This window comes from Vollenhovia emeryi, unplaced genomic scaffold (assembly GCF_000949405.1).
Source record: "Vollenhovia emeryi isolate VEMERY1.0 unplaced genomic scaffold, V.emery_V1.0 DF939129.1, whole genome shotgun sequence".
Taxonomy (NCBI): Eukaryota; Metazoa; Arthropoda; class Insecta; order Hymenoptera; family Formicidae; genus Vollenhovia; species Vollenhovia emeryi.
In genome coordinates, this window is record NW_011967237.1 from 1393175 (window position 1) to 1407860 (window position 14686).

At 39.1% G+C, this 14686-nt stretch overlaps 3 protein-coding genes and 1 pseudogene across 6 annotated transcripts in view; 1 reads left to right on the plus strand and 3 right to left on the minus strand.

Annotated features, from left to right (window-relative positions):
• The window catches only part of LOC105568495, a 4802-nt pseudogene extending 3810 nt beyond the window's left edge, over positions 1-992 (minus strand).
• Positions 993-4061: 3069 nt separating this feature from the next.
• LOC105568415 (probable palmitoyltransferase ZDHHC16) lies at positions 4062-7586 on the plus strand. 2 transcript variants are annotated; one of them, XM_012024079.1, is made up of 6 exons: positions 4062-4551; positions 4743-4955; positions 5607-5916; positions 6080-6270; positions 6355-6665; positions 7107-7586. In XM_012024079.1, the coding sequence occupies exons 2-6, from the start codon at positions 4791-4793 to the stop codon at positions 7195-7197; spliced, it is 1068 nt and encodes a 355-aa protein (XP_011879469.1). In that variant the 5' UTR covers positions 4062-4551; positions 4743-4790; the 3' UTR covers positions 7198-7586. The 2 variants fall into 2 exon arrangements, with proteins under 2 accessions (XP_011879469.1, XP_011879468.1); XM_012024078.1 differs by having other exon boundaries at positions 4808-4955.
• LOC105568413 (venom protease-like) lies at positions 7195-11773 on the minus strand. 3 transcript variants are annotated; one of them, XM_012024076.1, is made up of 7 exons: positions 11405-11773; positions 9585-9761; positions 9243-9362; positions 8770-9031; positions 8130-8383; positions 7576-7934; positions 7195-7278 (listed from the first exon to the last, which is right to left on the minus strand). In XM_012024076.1, the coding sequence occupies exons 1-6, from the start codon at positions 11469-11471 to the stop codon at positions 7612-7614; spliced, it is 1203 nt and encodes a 400-aa protein (XP_011879466.1). In that variant the 5' UTR covers positions 11472-11773; the 3' UTR covers positions 7195-7278; positions 7576-7611. The 3 variants fall into 3 exon arrangements, with proteins under 3 accessions (XP_011879466.1, XP_011879465.1, XP_011879467.1); XM_012024075.1 differs by lacking the exon at positions 7195-7278 and adding an exon at positions 7314-7396; XM_012024077.1 differs by lacking the exons at positions 7195-7278; positions 11405-11773 and adding exons at positions 7314-7396; positions 9941-10013.
• Positions 11774-12486: 713 nt separating this feature from the next.
• The window catches only part of LOC105568496 (spermine oxidase-like), a 9839-nt gene continuing 7639 nt past the window's right edge, over positions 12487-14686 (minus strand). The window contains exons 9-11 of the mRNA XM_012024207.1: positions 14142-14628; positions 13326-14072; positions 12487-12892 (exon numbers count right to left, since the gene is read on the minus strand). Coding sequence (XP_011879597.1) covers positions 12764-12892; positions 13326-14072; positions 14142-14628 — 1363 coding nt within the window. The 3' untranslated portion in view covers positions 12487-12763. The remainder of the gene's footprint in view (positions 12893-13325; positions 14073-14141; positions 14629-14686) is intronic.

The following is a 14686-nucleotide window of genomic DNA, read 5'->3' on the forward strand; positions in this document are numbered from 1 at the left end:
CCTATCCGCTTCGCGGAAACCAGTTTCCACGGCGCCGTGCACAGTGGAATAATAATGATCGTGCGTAGCTTCTCCAGCGAAAAGGATTACTTAATCATAATTCATTTCGTCAATGTCACCAGTATTTTACAATACGATTCAACAATTACATAAGATACAAATGCATGACAGAGTAATGTTAAAAATAAAAGAACATATCTTGAGTTCTTGATGAAATGATATAAAATGATGAAAAGACTATGTTGAATAATACAAAATTGCATAATAATTACAAATATTATGTTACTTTTATTTTATGACACGTACAGGTTTAGTTCCACTCATAATTGGCTCAGCCAGATCTCTCGGTTTTACATCCATCTGCTCGGAAACCATACTTAGAAAACTATACGAGCCTCGAAAATGTTCATTGGTATACCATTTCGATCTAAAAGTTTTAAAAACTAAGGTAATGACATGATAAGTTAAAGCGAATCTAATTATCTTTCTGTCAATCAGTTCCAACAAAAATTACCTTAATATTCTTGTTGGTTTCACAACATTGCAACGTTTCTCAAATGCCTTTTTTAACAATAAATGCAATCCGCTGACCACGTCAATATCTGATAAGGTTTCCACGTGTCTTGCATTTTTTCCTGTTAACCAAGCACATAAAAGATTAGGTTGATAAGCCACAGTGAAAAATGAGAATACATCACAGAGCCACTCCCTATCCTAGAATAAATAATGAGATTATAGTGAAAGGCTAGGACAAAGATTATCAAAATTAATTTTTAAACAAATTATTATTCGTTATAATCTCAAGTTTATATAGGCATCTGAAGAAAAAAAAATTATTAGATTATATTCAAATATTTGCTCACCTGACTATAGTTTTGCAAGAATTCCTTTCTATCTTCTTCTGACCAGATGAAATCAAAACTGGCTTTATCTTCTGGCCACCATCTGTGAGGAAATTCGAGGAAGACCTTGTTTGCTGTCCCGATATTTAATCACTATGATCGAATGACATTTATCAACATCAACATGCATGTAATGTGTCATTTTATCTTACAGAACTACGTTGTTAATAAAACCTCTATCGCGCGTTGTTTTATAAACTACATATGTATAATTATATAGTTTGTTTAAAGTTTAAAAATTATAATTGACAGAAGCATTCTGCGATCCTCCAAGACCTAGTTACTAATTTTACAATCCCACTAATTAATCTAAAAACCTTGAATTATGTAGTTCATCAGAGTTTTTAATTATACCGCGCACATTGAATTATTAAATATTGGTTAAAACTAATGTCTCGTGTATATTTTTAGTTGATGGACGCGAATAAGGACGGCGTGGTGACCATCGAAGAGCTGGTACAGTGGTGTTCCAAGGACGAGCAATTGCTGCGAAGTCTCGATACTCTGGACACCGTATTATGAAATCTTAGCGTTCATCGGAGATTTCAGATTATCAACTACGCTTTGAGCAATGACTATAAAATATCGTGTAAAATATCTTTCCATCGATCTACCTGCCTCTCATTATGTAGATAAGGAAGATACACAGATTTTCAATAATTTAATGATTGTACATATAAGAGAAAACGTTAAAGTTGATTGAAAACATTAAAAAATATATAAGAAAGACAGAAAAAATCGAATTAATGTTGCAATTCTAAGCAAAATCTACTCATAAGAACTAACTTATGAGTAGTCTGCGATTTTATGCGTACCGTATATCATACAGTCACTCGCAGAATATACGGTAGAATTGCAGATATTACACGTCAGTTACTTTTTATGAGTCTTTTATTAATCTCTCGAAAACTAGTTGCGAGTCTTACGATTTTACTTAGAACTGCAGCATAAATCTGTTTGCGAATCGCGAGTTTGCGATTCAAGCAAGGTGCAATAATTCAATATTTACGGGAACAGAAAATCAAATGCGACCAACCGGAGTGTCATTGCTCGAGACGTATCTTTAAGAAAAGAACGAACCCTGGAGAACCCTTTCGCACGTGTCTTTGTAAATATGTATGTACCTCGTTTACACCTACCCAGTCTTTCAAGTACAACACTTTCGATACTTCATTCAACGGAATGAGAATCTGAGAGAATCGACGATTTTAGTCCCCTTCTAAGTTTCTTGAAATTCCACAGTTTTGAGAATTTTTGCAACGTTGAAGTTATAAAATATCTCAAATTGTTATATTATACAAAATTATTAAATCACTCATTAATTATGTCGAAGTAAGTAGATCATCGATCCGTTCAGATACTCGAGCCCTTGCCAGAAATAGATGAGTTAAAAGTAATCGATAATCGAATTTGATCTGCAAAGGCAGAAAGGGTATTCGGAATTTAATTAAAATCGATAATCGATTCTTACGACTTCACAAAAAAAAACGTGCGTCTCTCTTCTTAAAAATGTTTCCGTTGGCTCGTATATTTTTAGAAGATCGCTATGATATTCGCTTAGTGTTTGCGAAATGTTTAAACCTTCGGGATCTTAAATGACACGTATTAATCGATTGATCCTTCGAAGGCGCAAGTCTGCCCTAGTTCTTTAAGATTTCCAAATTTGATCTTTCAATCTTAATGTACTATCGTGAATGCCAAATTTGGACTTTTAAGTCATCGATTACAAAGCAGTACTCTTCTCAGGCCAGATGAGGGGCAACCAACATTGCCCTGTGTTGTTACTTGGCCTTTACCTCTTGTGATTATCCTGTACCTTATTATTATATAACATTAATGATATTAATATACAACATATAATTATTATCGAAGTTAAGGTAACTCGTTGTCTGCCATACGTGCCGTCAAAACTAATATATCTCTCTCTCATATTTTTTCGAATCTCTTAATATCATTATATATTTCTCGCTTTAAAATTTTCCTTCAAGACTTCAATTTCATTGCAGTCTCGGGTCTCACGTGATCTTAATTATTCGCGAATTTTTTAAATGTTCTGAACACTGCGGTCTCACGAGATTCTTAATTATTTAAACATTCATCAATCCTATCAATCATAAGTATTTCACGCATGACTTCTAAAGACAGGTATCCTTTTATGGTTCTATTTCGATCTTCATGGCAGATAAAGTGTCGATACCGCTTATTACACTTGTTCTCAAATTGTTGAGGTTTAATATTTAACCCTTCTTACAGAAACGAAACTATATATATACATATATAATATATGTAATATATATGTATGTATATGTAAAATCGACTGTTGAAAACATTCCATGAATTTATTCTCGCTCGCAAATACAAGTGCGAGTTTCTCGGCGTTGTAAACGCAAAATGCGCCTTTTGCGTGTTTAACAAGATTAGCGTGTAGCGTGTATATACGTGTATGCACTTTTGTTAAAACGCATGTACACTCGTGCATACCTGTGAGAAAATAAATCTACCTTTGTACCACGAATCGTTACGTCTATTAAATTCTTCGAATATAATATGAAAAATCTCAGAATATACATATCTGTGTTTTCAAGAGTTTAATAGAAGTTCAATTCGTTCTCTCTTAGATTTCCATTAAACTGGTGACTATATTAAGCTCCTAAAGTTTACATTTTTCTGTGTATAAAAAAATTAAGATACAAGCACTTACGTGCACGTTTGTGTTTTATATTTTTAAGATATTTTATATTTTCTCATATATGTTAGAGATTCTCAAATAAACGGGTCCGCACCAGGGCTGCTTTCGCGAGAAAATCGAAATGGTTCAGATTAAAATGACCTTAAGCTATGATTGGTCAAATCTGAAATTTCATAGCGTCACATTGAAATTTTATTCAGTGAAATTCCAGATTTGACCAGTCATAGCACATTTTAATCTCGATCAATTTGATTTTCTCGCGAAAGCGGCCCAGTCCGCACGCGTTCGCCGATGTTGCCGACAACTTTTGAGTTTGAAAGTGCCGCTCGTAAAAGATGGCGGCAATGTCCGCGCGTTCTCCTCTAACTTCCGACGCTTCCGACGCAAATCGCGCGAATGTCACGCATTTATGAGAATCGCACGTGCGAATAAACATATAAATGGTTGCTCCCGACATCGCGTATACCTCGTGCATTTTCCCCTCGATGACATTTCCACCCCCAGGGGCTCGACTCTTGAATTCACTCGAAAGAGAGAAGCCTGTGCGAAAATTCTGCTCTCACAGAAACGTTGCAAGTCGACTGGCTATTCGCGTGGTTTCGAACCAATCGACTTTCAACTTTTCTGCGAGGGCAGCATTTTCGTGTACGTTTCTATTTCAGATATAAATACCAGAATCGAGCCCTATAGATTCTTTCCCGCGAATAAACATGGCGGACGTGCCTGCGGATCGATCGAGGTATTCGAGGTTATCGTTTCTCGCCGCGACGCTGACTGGCGATCGTGACACCTCACCGTATGTCTTATCGCAAGGTGCGACGTGAGCACGAAGCCGGCGCGTGTTCGCCGAGACATATTTCTGACATGCCAGAATTATGAATATATTAGAGCGGGCTCGAGGACAGACGCGAAAATGGCGAAGATACGGTGGTCCCTGACGAAGGCGCCGAGCGTTCTTCGGTAAGTCCGAGGACAAATTTTTCCACCTGCCGGGCGCGACAAGTTTACCGGCTGTCCGTTAAATTTTATCTCGTTATCATCGCGCACCAAGTTTTATTCTACTCCCTACCTTCTTTGGTTTCTGCCTGTATCGATCGCGTAAAACTATTGTATTTCACTCTATTGTTACAAATTGTTGAATTTCTACCTAGCCGTTTGTTTGTATCGCGATTGTACGAGGACTCGCGTGTGACGTTCGGATGCCACTTGTTTCAAGGGTCTGCTTGAAGCAGCGGTGGTGGCGGCTGCAGATCGTCTTCAAGTCTCTGTTCTACAACGACTTCTTGAATTGGAGTTACGCTTGTGATATACTTATGGAGCCCATGTTCTGGTTTGTCGAGAACTTCACCTCCTTCTTGGGTCCGGTAAGATCTTAAGCTCACTCCATCTCCTCGTGTCGCATCGCAAAGTCTCTTATTAGCTTTCACTAATTTGAGATTCTAATGTTGTACTTGTGGCATAAGAGATCTCGCTTTATATTTTATATCACTGCACTCGCACCAAGTAATTAGCTGCATGGAACGCCTTGGAAAGATCGGTACTACAGTTTTGACACTTGAATCTTTGCGAGCCATCACATTTAAGAAAGAGAATCTAGCTGGACCGACGTGTCTCGACTGACTCGAGATTCTTAGAGATTTTCTGATCATTTGGTATTGGCATAGTGTTGTTTCTCTCTTGTGTCTAAGCACTGGTCTACAATACGTGGAGTAAGCAAGGGAGAGCCCTAACTTCTAGCTTTTGGTGTAAGGCAGCTGAAATACGGGCATAATTTTTAAAATATTTGCAACACCGATTGATGGCATTTTGATTCACCGAGAGCCTAAGAGCTGAAGTAGGAGTAAGAAATAAAATGGATTTATTTCCTTACTCCTACTCCAGCTTACTCCATGTATTGTAGACCAGCCTTTAGATTACACGAATAATGTTCCATACAGTGCTCTATGACACCTTATTCTAAATAATGCAAACTTCGTAGCATCCACAATGTATTTACTAAGCGCTGCAGCCCGCAGGTGTTCGTAGTGATGGTGAGCCTGCTAACCATCAGCATCGTGTACATTGCGTACTACGTGGGCCTGCCCTGGTGGTGGGAACGGAGTCCGTCGATGACGATAATCTTACTGCTAGTCGGGAACTGGCTGCTGGTCAACGTCTGCTTTCACTATTACATGGGCGTGGCTGTGCCCGCAGGTAATCCACCTCAAGGAGGCCTCATCCCGGAGGCTGTGAGCATCTGCAAGAAATGCATCAAGCCAAAGCCACCCAGAACGCATCACTGTTCCGTCTGCAACAAGTGTATCCTCAAGATGGATCATCACTGTCGTATCCTAGCATATTTATATCTCGTGAATTAATTTTTGTGTGGCCGGCGGTCACTTACTTCATCGGTCACTTGTTCGTCGTAGATCAATTGTTATTGATGAGAATTTATAACGGAAACATTTTCCGCAACATCTCGCGTAAAATCTCCTTAACCAGCGTGCAGCATGGTTGAACAATTGCGTCGGCCACTACAATCATCGGCACTTTTTCCTGTACATGGTTTACACCGTAGTTGGCGTTACGTTCATCATGATATTCGGCGTGCGACTCGCCTATGAGGAGTTCTTCCCTGATGAAGAGCCGGAATTGGACGGCCATCCAGTACGTCTCAATAATTCAGAAATTATTCCAATGGTACGTTGAATGAATTAGCAAACGTGCACTTTGTCAAACTACCATTCTTGCAAAATGTTAAACGCGCGCGCTTAATTGATACAGACCGAGTCCTTGGACCACTTGAGTAAAGAGGAGCTGGCAGAGATAGCAAGACAGGCGGCAGAAACTGAGGCCAAAGAATGGCGACAAAGACTAATAATTTTCGCGGGTTTGATCTGTATTGCCACATTCGCGGCCCTCGGTGCCCTAGCCTGGTGGCACGCGGGTCTTATCACCCGGGGAGAGACGAGCATCGAGGCGCACATCAACAGCGCTGAATCGAAGAAGTATCGAGCTCAGAATAAGTTTTATCAGAATCCGTACGACTTTGGGCCGAGGGAGAACTGGAGATTGTTCTTAGGAACAAAAAATAGGTATTGGAAGATTTAGCAAAAGAGATCTGAAACATTAAATACTCTAGTGATTTCCAGTTAAAATACAGACAGTAATGTGAATCATTAATGATCGGCTAAACGAGAGAAATAATGATAAAAAAATATCACTGTCGTAGAATTTTCGGACAAAAAATTAAAAACTTAAAAAATTAAATTTTGCAAAGTTAATTGAACTTTACTTCATTATTTAAACGTTGATTATGCTAAACATCTAGCCTTTGAGATGCTTGGGTTTTCTTAATTTTGAGATGACTCTAATTTCGAATTTGAGAGAAATTGGAAATTAATAATAGCTATTGCAAATTTTGGTTAGCGTATAAGTATTTATTGGCACTTTGTCAAATGTGTTATTTTCGCATTATTCTTATCGTCAAAAACTTCGTCTAATTATTCTTATAATCTAAATCTTTGTTGTTGCAGGAACTGGTGGCATATCTTACTCCCATCGATCCATGGCCCTTACGGCGACGGGCTTACGTGGCGAACTGTTCACGACAGCAAGATCTCTTGATTTTTGAAGCTTAAGTCTGTCAGTCCCACAGTCTATAATCCATATCTCCTCGCAATTTCTCTATTCTTACGTTCCAATATTCTAGTCAGAACCACAGAATGTTCGACTGCATTACTATAGTTAATTGAAGTGGCATATGTACAATTAACCATTTGCAATTGTCTAATTTTTCAGGAAGCAATAATTTGAGTAAACTTGTCTGAAATTACAGAATTGTTCTTACATGGTCAAATGAATATCACGTAAGTTGAGTAGAGAAAAATTTGTACATGCCATAGTCTTAGTCTTTAATTAATTTGACTGACTAGTTACTTGATAACTAATTGTGTAAGACTTGATTTTAGCCAAGTACAATTTAATAAAGGATGTTTTTGGTACCTTTCGCAAAAGTCGAATAAACTACGATTATTGTCCTCACGGCCAAACAATACTTTCGATCCATGTAATGTAATGGGACACTTTGGTATAAACGGCGGGGATGGTGGTCAACCCACAGGGCTGACCAAAGCTGGTAATACCGACCACTTGGAAGAGACACTTGTTAGGATGGATTATTTGGAGAGGACCACCGGAATCTCCTTGGCAAGAGTCTTTTTTACCACTAGGATCACCGGCACAGATCATACTCGGTCTGATACCCTCTGGAACTTCTAAGGAACTACTGTGCTTTCTCGTGCACTCCAAATTGTCTACTACATTCAATTCAGCTTTTAGCAGTACATCGCTAATATCTCCAACTGAAAGCATAATTTAATTGAAATCGGTACTTTTACAAAAATCTTTAACTCCTATAAAGAATTTTACATCTACTGGGAATCACTTGGTACAAGTTCTTGATCTAGAGTTTTACATTCATTTAGCTCTATAATTCTTCAAATTCCATGATTCCGTAGCTTTCAAGTTTTCACGCCAAAAATAATTGGATTATCTACCGTATTCGGTACGGCCCCAGCCGCTAACCCAGGCTTTTTCAGGTACGGTATCGTATACCTGATAAAGACAGGCGGGTCGTATAGATTCGTTACTGAACGTGACTCTATCTGTAAGTTGCACCAGAGCTATATCCGCATACATTTTGGGTGGATCGTACTGCGGATGTCTTATCGTATTTTTAATGGCCGTTATGATGGCATTCTGATCCGTCACATTATGGAAGCCTATCCTTGCGTGAGTTGGAAATCCGTCCCTGCAAAAATATACATTATAAAGGACTAACTTTGTCAAGAAACCTTTAAATAATTGCAATTTTAATATTATAGATATTTTAAATCCACAATTTCTAATATATTTGAATTAAAAGATCAGCTGATTTCTGAAGATGTAGAACATGTCCATATTGAAGAAATACTACGGAATTCGTTTTGAGGATCTTCGAATTTCGAAAGTTTATCCTTGCCATAAAACAACCGGCAGATGGAAAACAAAAATGACGTTTTTTTCGTGTTGTTATTATATTATACGTCACTTCAAGACAAAGATTTAAAACATTATCTCGTCTAGTCTTGAGTACAAGATAGCCATTCTATTCAGGCCCTAAATAGTTTAAAACGAAAAAAAATGACAAAAGTATACTCTGGTCCAAAAGTACAATGCGCAGCGGAAAGAACCCAGGTATGCGATATCAGCGTGCCGCCACACATCACTTGGAACTTGGAACCAGGTCTACCTAAAGCGACCATGTGAGGGAACTCGCCGACCAAGGCCTCGTCCCCACCGACCACCAAATGATTCCTTTTCTCACAAACATTATTCACTCTGAGCGCGGATGACGATGAACCGGTCAGAGACGTTACGAAGGTCGAGCCCGCAAATTCTCCCGCATATTCAGCGCACTCTGAAATTTATTTTGTAGATATTATAGTGGCTGATATTGAATATATAAAGAAAAAAGCACCATTTACGAGACTGAATATCTTGCCTGTTACTTGTAAACACGTATATTCGTTAAAAATCTAAAAGTTTAAATTATACTTTCAGATCGATTTTTATATCTTAAATTTTTTAATTCTACAAGTTCTTGAACTATACAATCACATTTTACTTACTAGATTCTGATTTTGATTTCTCTGCATTCCTCTGGTAAGATATCAGATCCGCCAATGATGGACGTGAGCCTGCAGAGAGACTGGAGCTACTTGGAGAGTAGCCTGGAGGGTGACCTCCTCCTTGAGGAGGAGAATGCGTACGAGACATTGTAATGTCATTATAAACTGGTGCTGGTGTAAATACTGATATAATATTGTCTTGTGGAAAATAGAAATCTTGGTGCAGTGGTACGTAAGATTTTTGTGTAACAGGCCTTGGTGAAGGTTGTACATCAAGCTTTGGGGTGGTTCCAGAAGGGTTCAAGAAGGGATTTTTGGGATTATTAGGAAAGAAATAATTACCATTAGAATGCGCTGCATTGGGAGGAGCCTGTGATGGAGCATGTGATGGAGAACTATGTGACAAGAGGTTTCCAAGTTTGTTGCTGTTTTGAGCACTGGTAGAAGTTACGGATTGGAGAAAAGGATTCTGGCTGATGTTCGGACTGAGTTCAACTAAATACTTCTCCGAAGAGCCATCTAAAATATATACAAGACAAAAGTTATCCAAAGGTAAAGATATATTTTTATAAATTGTTCACGCCTACCGAAGGTTCCGGGCTACCTAAATAATTTTTGAATAGTTTGAAATATAGGATTGAAATTTATAGGGATACAATGGGATCACAAAGTATTATTTAGCTACAAAACACACGCACTGATGACTGCTGCCACTGCCAGCAGAGAACGTTTGCCACAAACGCCACAATGCCACATCGCGACAGTGGTGGTGGGGATAGGAGTGGGGGGGATGGTTCCCGTGCCGCATACAAGCTACGTGCCGTATGTGTGTGCGCACGCATGCAGCCCATAGCATGTATGCGGCACACAGGAGCCATCCCCTTCCTATCCCCACCACTGCTGTCGCGATGTGACAAACGTTCTCTGCTGGCATCAGTGTATCACGCGGGCACGCGCGCATGTGTGTGTGTGCGTGTGTGTGTGTGTGTGTGTATGTGCGTCACGCAATATAAGAACCCCGCGATTCGTAACTTCCGCCGTATTTAATGACTCAAAATCCTCTCTGTTGTGTGTGTGTGTGTGTGTGTGTGTGTGTGTCCGCGCGCGTGTGCGTGCGCGCGCGAGCGAGCGTGTGCGTGTCCGGTCAACTAAGAAAAGACCGGGATGGGAACACTGGTGTATGTGAAGAAATAAAAACACTAATTATTTTATGAAATGTTCAAATTGATGTCTGGAAACGCTAGCGGTCTTGCCTTGATTGGCCGGACACGCACACACACACACACACACACACAAAACGGAGATGATTTGGAGTCATTAAATACGGTGGAAGTTACGAATCGCGAGTTTCTTATATTGTGTGACACACACATACACACACACACACACGCGCGCGCGCGGGCGCACGCACCCCCCTCCCCACACACACACACACACACACACACACACACACACACACAAGACACGCGTGCCCGCGTGAAACCTTAGCTTTCTTCTGTTGTCGCCGTGGGCTCTCGCTATCGCAAAATCTCAATAAAAGTGTTCAAATGATCATAACTCTGCGAGAAAAAAAAATCCTAGAAACCTCGGCGACCTCGCGTTGTTTTCATCTCTGAAAGCCCTTTCGAACGAGCCCTCACTCAACCCCACATGCCAGTTAAGATTTCTTGACTCCCCCTCCCCCCGGCCCGCGGGTTTGTGGAGGTGGGTGTTTTTGTGATTAAGCAATAGACTTTGTGATCTCATTGTATCCCTAAAAATTTTCCATCTTATATTTCAAACCATTCAAAAATTATTTAGATGGCCCGGAACTTTCGGTCGGCACTGTATACAATATCTATTTGTATTTCCTTTATATGTTAATGTTCAACATTAAAATTTAAGTGTGTAAATATAAAAATTTTTAGATGAACAAACTTTAGAAGAATGCAAACAACAGAATTGGAGAACTTAAAACTCTTCATAACAACGTTACACTACTCTCAGAATACTCATTCTTTATATGCATTTTTCAATGTAGATAGATTTAATAACAACGTCTGCAACAATAACACGATAATGATTTCTAACAACGCAAAATAATTCACGGAATCGCATCGGCGACGAATACACAACACAATACTGCGAACGATTTCTTATCAATAATCTTGAATTTTTCCTACCAGTGAACCGGACGGGGACCACATCAAGCGTCAGAAAAATTACAACCGGAACGAAACCAAAATTCATCACTGACGAGAGATGAGAGCCACAAGGATATCGAGTATTCGATGTCCAGCTTTTTAACGACGGAGATGAACTGTCCGCGAGATTGTCGGCGACTGTGGAATCTGCGTGCGTCTCTCTTTCTCTTTCTCTCTTTCCTGTCTCTCCCTTCTAAGTTTACAGAGAAGAGCATGGAAGAAGCAAAACGATAGGTAAAACAGACAGAAAGAGAAAAAGAGAAGAGAGCGCGTAGAAGGCCAGGGTGGGGAACGGTCCAACTGAGGTCATGACCTCATCGAAGATATCAATATTGTAATTTCCAGTAGCAAGTTTAATCGCAATTGAAAACAAGTTGTTACCGCAGAAAGAATTAAATCAGAACATCTCGACAGACATTTTGCATGTCTGTTAAACTTGCAACAAACATGATTTAGATTGTTTAACATAATAGTAACTTTGCAAGTGCATAAAGTATAATTAAAAACGCAATATATATATTTTGACTATGGGTATTTCAATATTCATCCATAAGGTATATATAGTTATATTAAAATTTTTAATTATGCACGTTGATTATGTTAATAATGTAGATATTAAAAAGAAGACTTCTTAGTAACAAAATCAATGAAAGATTTAACATTGATTCTTAATGTTGTAACGATACTAATCGCTAATTATTTTTTAATATTCATAATGACTGGATGTATTTTAAAAACACAAAGTCTGTCCTTGCTCCGTAACATTCTTGAGATAAAGAAAATAGTAACGAAGGAAACGAAAGATGTATGGATCTACATTCGCCCAAGGATAAATATCAAGTGAACGCTGTTTCGCTTCAATCAACGTTTGATTGGTCAATTGGGAATCTCCAATTCTGACGCACTTGGCCGAGGCTGAGAAACCAGTTAGCGTATTCCGCAAAACTTGATGAGATAAGGAGATAACGAAAAAAAAAACAGGAAAATATCAACGCGGTAACTCAACAATATGCAGATATAAGAAATAATATATTTGTGGAATAAAAAATGAAAGTGTAACAGCGTTGTGCAAAGAGATAAAAATAGAGGTAGAAATAAAAGTTATTAAATAAATTTGGGAAATCAGACGTCTGTTAGTTGTCAGTTGATATTTAATAAATTAAACAATTTAATATATATGTAATAAATTATAACATAGAGCATATACACACGCACACAAAATAGTACGAAAATCTTATCATTAAATGACTTTGTAATAAACAGAAAAATGTCTTATGGCGCAAACAATTAAAAAGTTTTATTCCGCTAGTATATTTACATATCTACATAGCGATATATTTATTTAATATTCGCATGATGTTTTAAAAATACTTCGGCTTGATGGAGTCCTGTTTCGTAAGCTCCGTGCGTCGTCGAGTAGAATTCGTCATGCGTAGCTTCGCCGGCAAACAGTATGATTGGTAAATTCTGTCATATTTGCAAATATTTATAAATTGGATGATAAAGTTTGATTCGTTTTTTTTAATATCTAATTTTGCATTATTTGATTACATAGCACCAAAAGCTTTGAAAATCCATCGCATAAATTATCTTTTGAGTCTATAAAATCTCGTTTAAGATTTAAAAAATAGAGGAAAGTCCTCTGTTATGAGGTAAGTTTCGAATATGAGACAGCAGGTTTTCAAAACCCAAATTCAATCACAAATCTTTTTTTCCAACAATTATACAATCTAAGAATGAATTTTTTCACAAACAGATTTCGCTCCAAGGGCAAGAAATTCATAGTGGAATCGACAGACGATGCTTATTAATTCAACAGAATCCCCCGCTCTCATATTAGGAGTCTATCTCATAATAGGAGACTTGCCTTCACTGAACAAACTTTGTACGATAATTTCACCTTTTTCCTCTTCGTGTCAGTCTGCAACATTGTCGCCCAGACTGGCTCGGCCAATGTTCTAGGCGAGACGTCATCCTCCTCGCAGCTCTTTGTAATGTGACTATAACCGCCTCTCACGTAACTATTCCCGTTCCACTTGGTTCGAACGCATTTTCTCACTGGCGGGATATCGCGACACCGCAAATAATGTGTCAACAGGTTCATACAATCTTGAGCAATCGCCTCCTCCGACAAATCCTCAATGATACACGCTCCTCGCCCACCGACCCACACTATAAGAGTGGCTGGGTGAATCGGCAAAACGTCAAATCCAGTAAGGTCCTTGGTCCATTCCGGCAAGGAGTGGTGATCGGTGTCCTTGGGCAAGAGCAACTGGAAACCGTTTACACCTTTCTGCCACCAAGGTTCGCCAAAGTCCAGAAAAATCTTATTGATGGTTCCGAAACCTAGATTCTCAATAGCGACGCTCAGACGACTCGGTAACAGCGGCTGGAACATCTTCCTGTGGTTCTCTTTTAAATAGCCGAGCGAGCAAGTGACTATTACCGCATCAGCAAGGATTTGTGTCCCTTCGAAAGTCTTTACAGTGATTGGAGAATCGTTTGGAGAATCAACGGAGTCCCGCCAAAAAATGGTCTCCACAGGAGTGGCTAAACGCACTTTTCGCTCATCCAGACTGTCAACGAGAAGATTCGTCAAGGAACCGTACCCGGACTTGAAGAGCAAATGTTCCGGTCCGCCAACGTACTGTGAGAATTATTGTTGTTTTTTATACAGTGCTTATTTCTGAAATATCAATGTAAAATTTGAGCTTACCTTAAACTTTCCCCAAAGGACCGCCGATAAATCGTCCAACGAGTGGCAGCAGTTATCTACCAGGAGGAACCGTACATTCCAATCGAAAATTTCCTGCTTCATCCTTTTCTCCACCGGAGAATCGTCTCTTTCGCGTAAATAATCCTCAAATCTACTTCTCATGATAGAACCGATATTCTCGTGCTTTTTCAAAGGCCTTTGAGATTCACAAATATCATCCGAGACAGTTCGTACGAGATCGTCGATTTCGCGAACCAAGCTCTCGCTCATTATCGTTCCGTCGTCCCGCAAGAAAATCCCTTCGCCATCCGTGCCTTGAATGTTCGATAGTAAATCATTGCCGAGACAATACTGAGCAAGCCTGCTCTTGTCACCGTGCAAAAATTGCGCCCCGTAATCTATCCAGCCATTGTCCCATGGAACGGAATGAATTCTTCCTCCAACCACGTCTTGGGCTGTAACATAGGACAAATCGGAAAATGTTTTTCTTTTTTTTATTAAGATTTATTTTTCTATCTCATTATATATATATATATATGATTATG

Excerpts from the sequence above, each read along its gene's own strand:
- LOC105568415 (XM_012024078.1), top strand. The coding sequence starts at position 4,505 with ATGGCGAAGATACGGTGGTCCCTGACGAAGGCGCCGAGCGTTCTTCG. Across the intron at positions 4,956-5,606 it reads TCACCTCCTTCTTGGGTCCG|GTGTTCGTAGTGATGGTGAG; the intron begins GTAAGATCTTAA and ends TGCAGCCCGCAG. Across the intron at positions 6,666-7,106 it reads TTCTTAGGAACAAAAAATAG|GAACTGGTGGCATATCTTAC; the intron begins GTATTGGAAGAT and ends TTGTTGTTGCAG.
- LOC105568413 (XM_012024076.1), bottom strand. The coding sequence starts at position 11,471 with ATGAATTTTGGTTTCGTTCCGGTTGTAATTTTTCTGACGCTTGATGTG. Across the intron at positions 9,032-9,242 it reads GAAATCAAAATCAGAATCTA|AGTGCGCTGAATATGCGGGA; the intron begins GTAAGTAAAATG and ends AATAAATTTCAG. Across the intron at positions 8,384-8,769 it reads CATTGTACTTTTGGACCAGA|GGACGGATTTCCAACTCACG; the intron begins GTATACTTTTGT and ends ATATTTTTGCAG.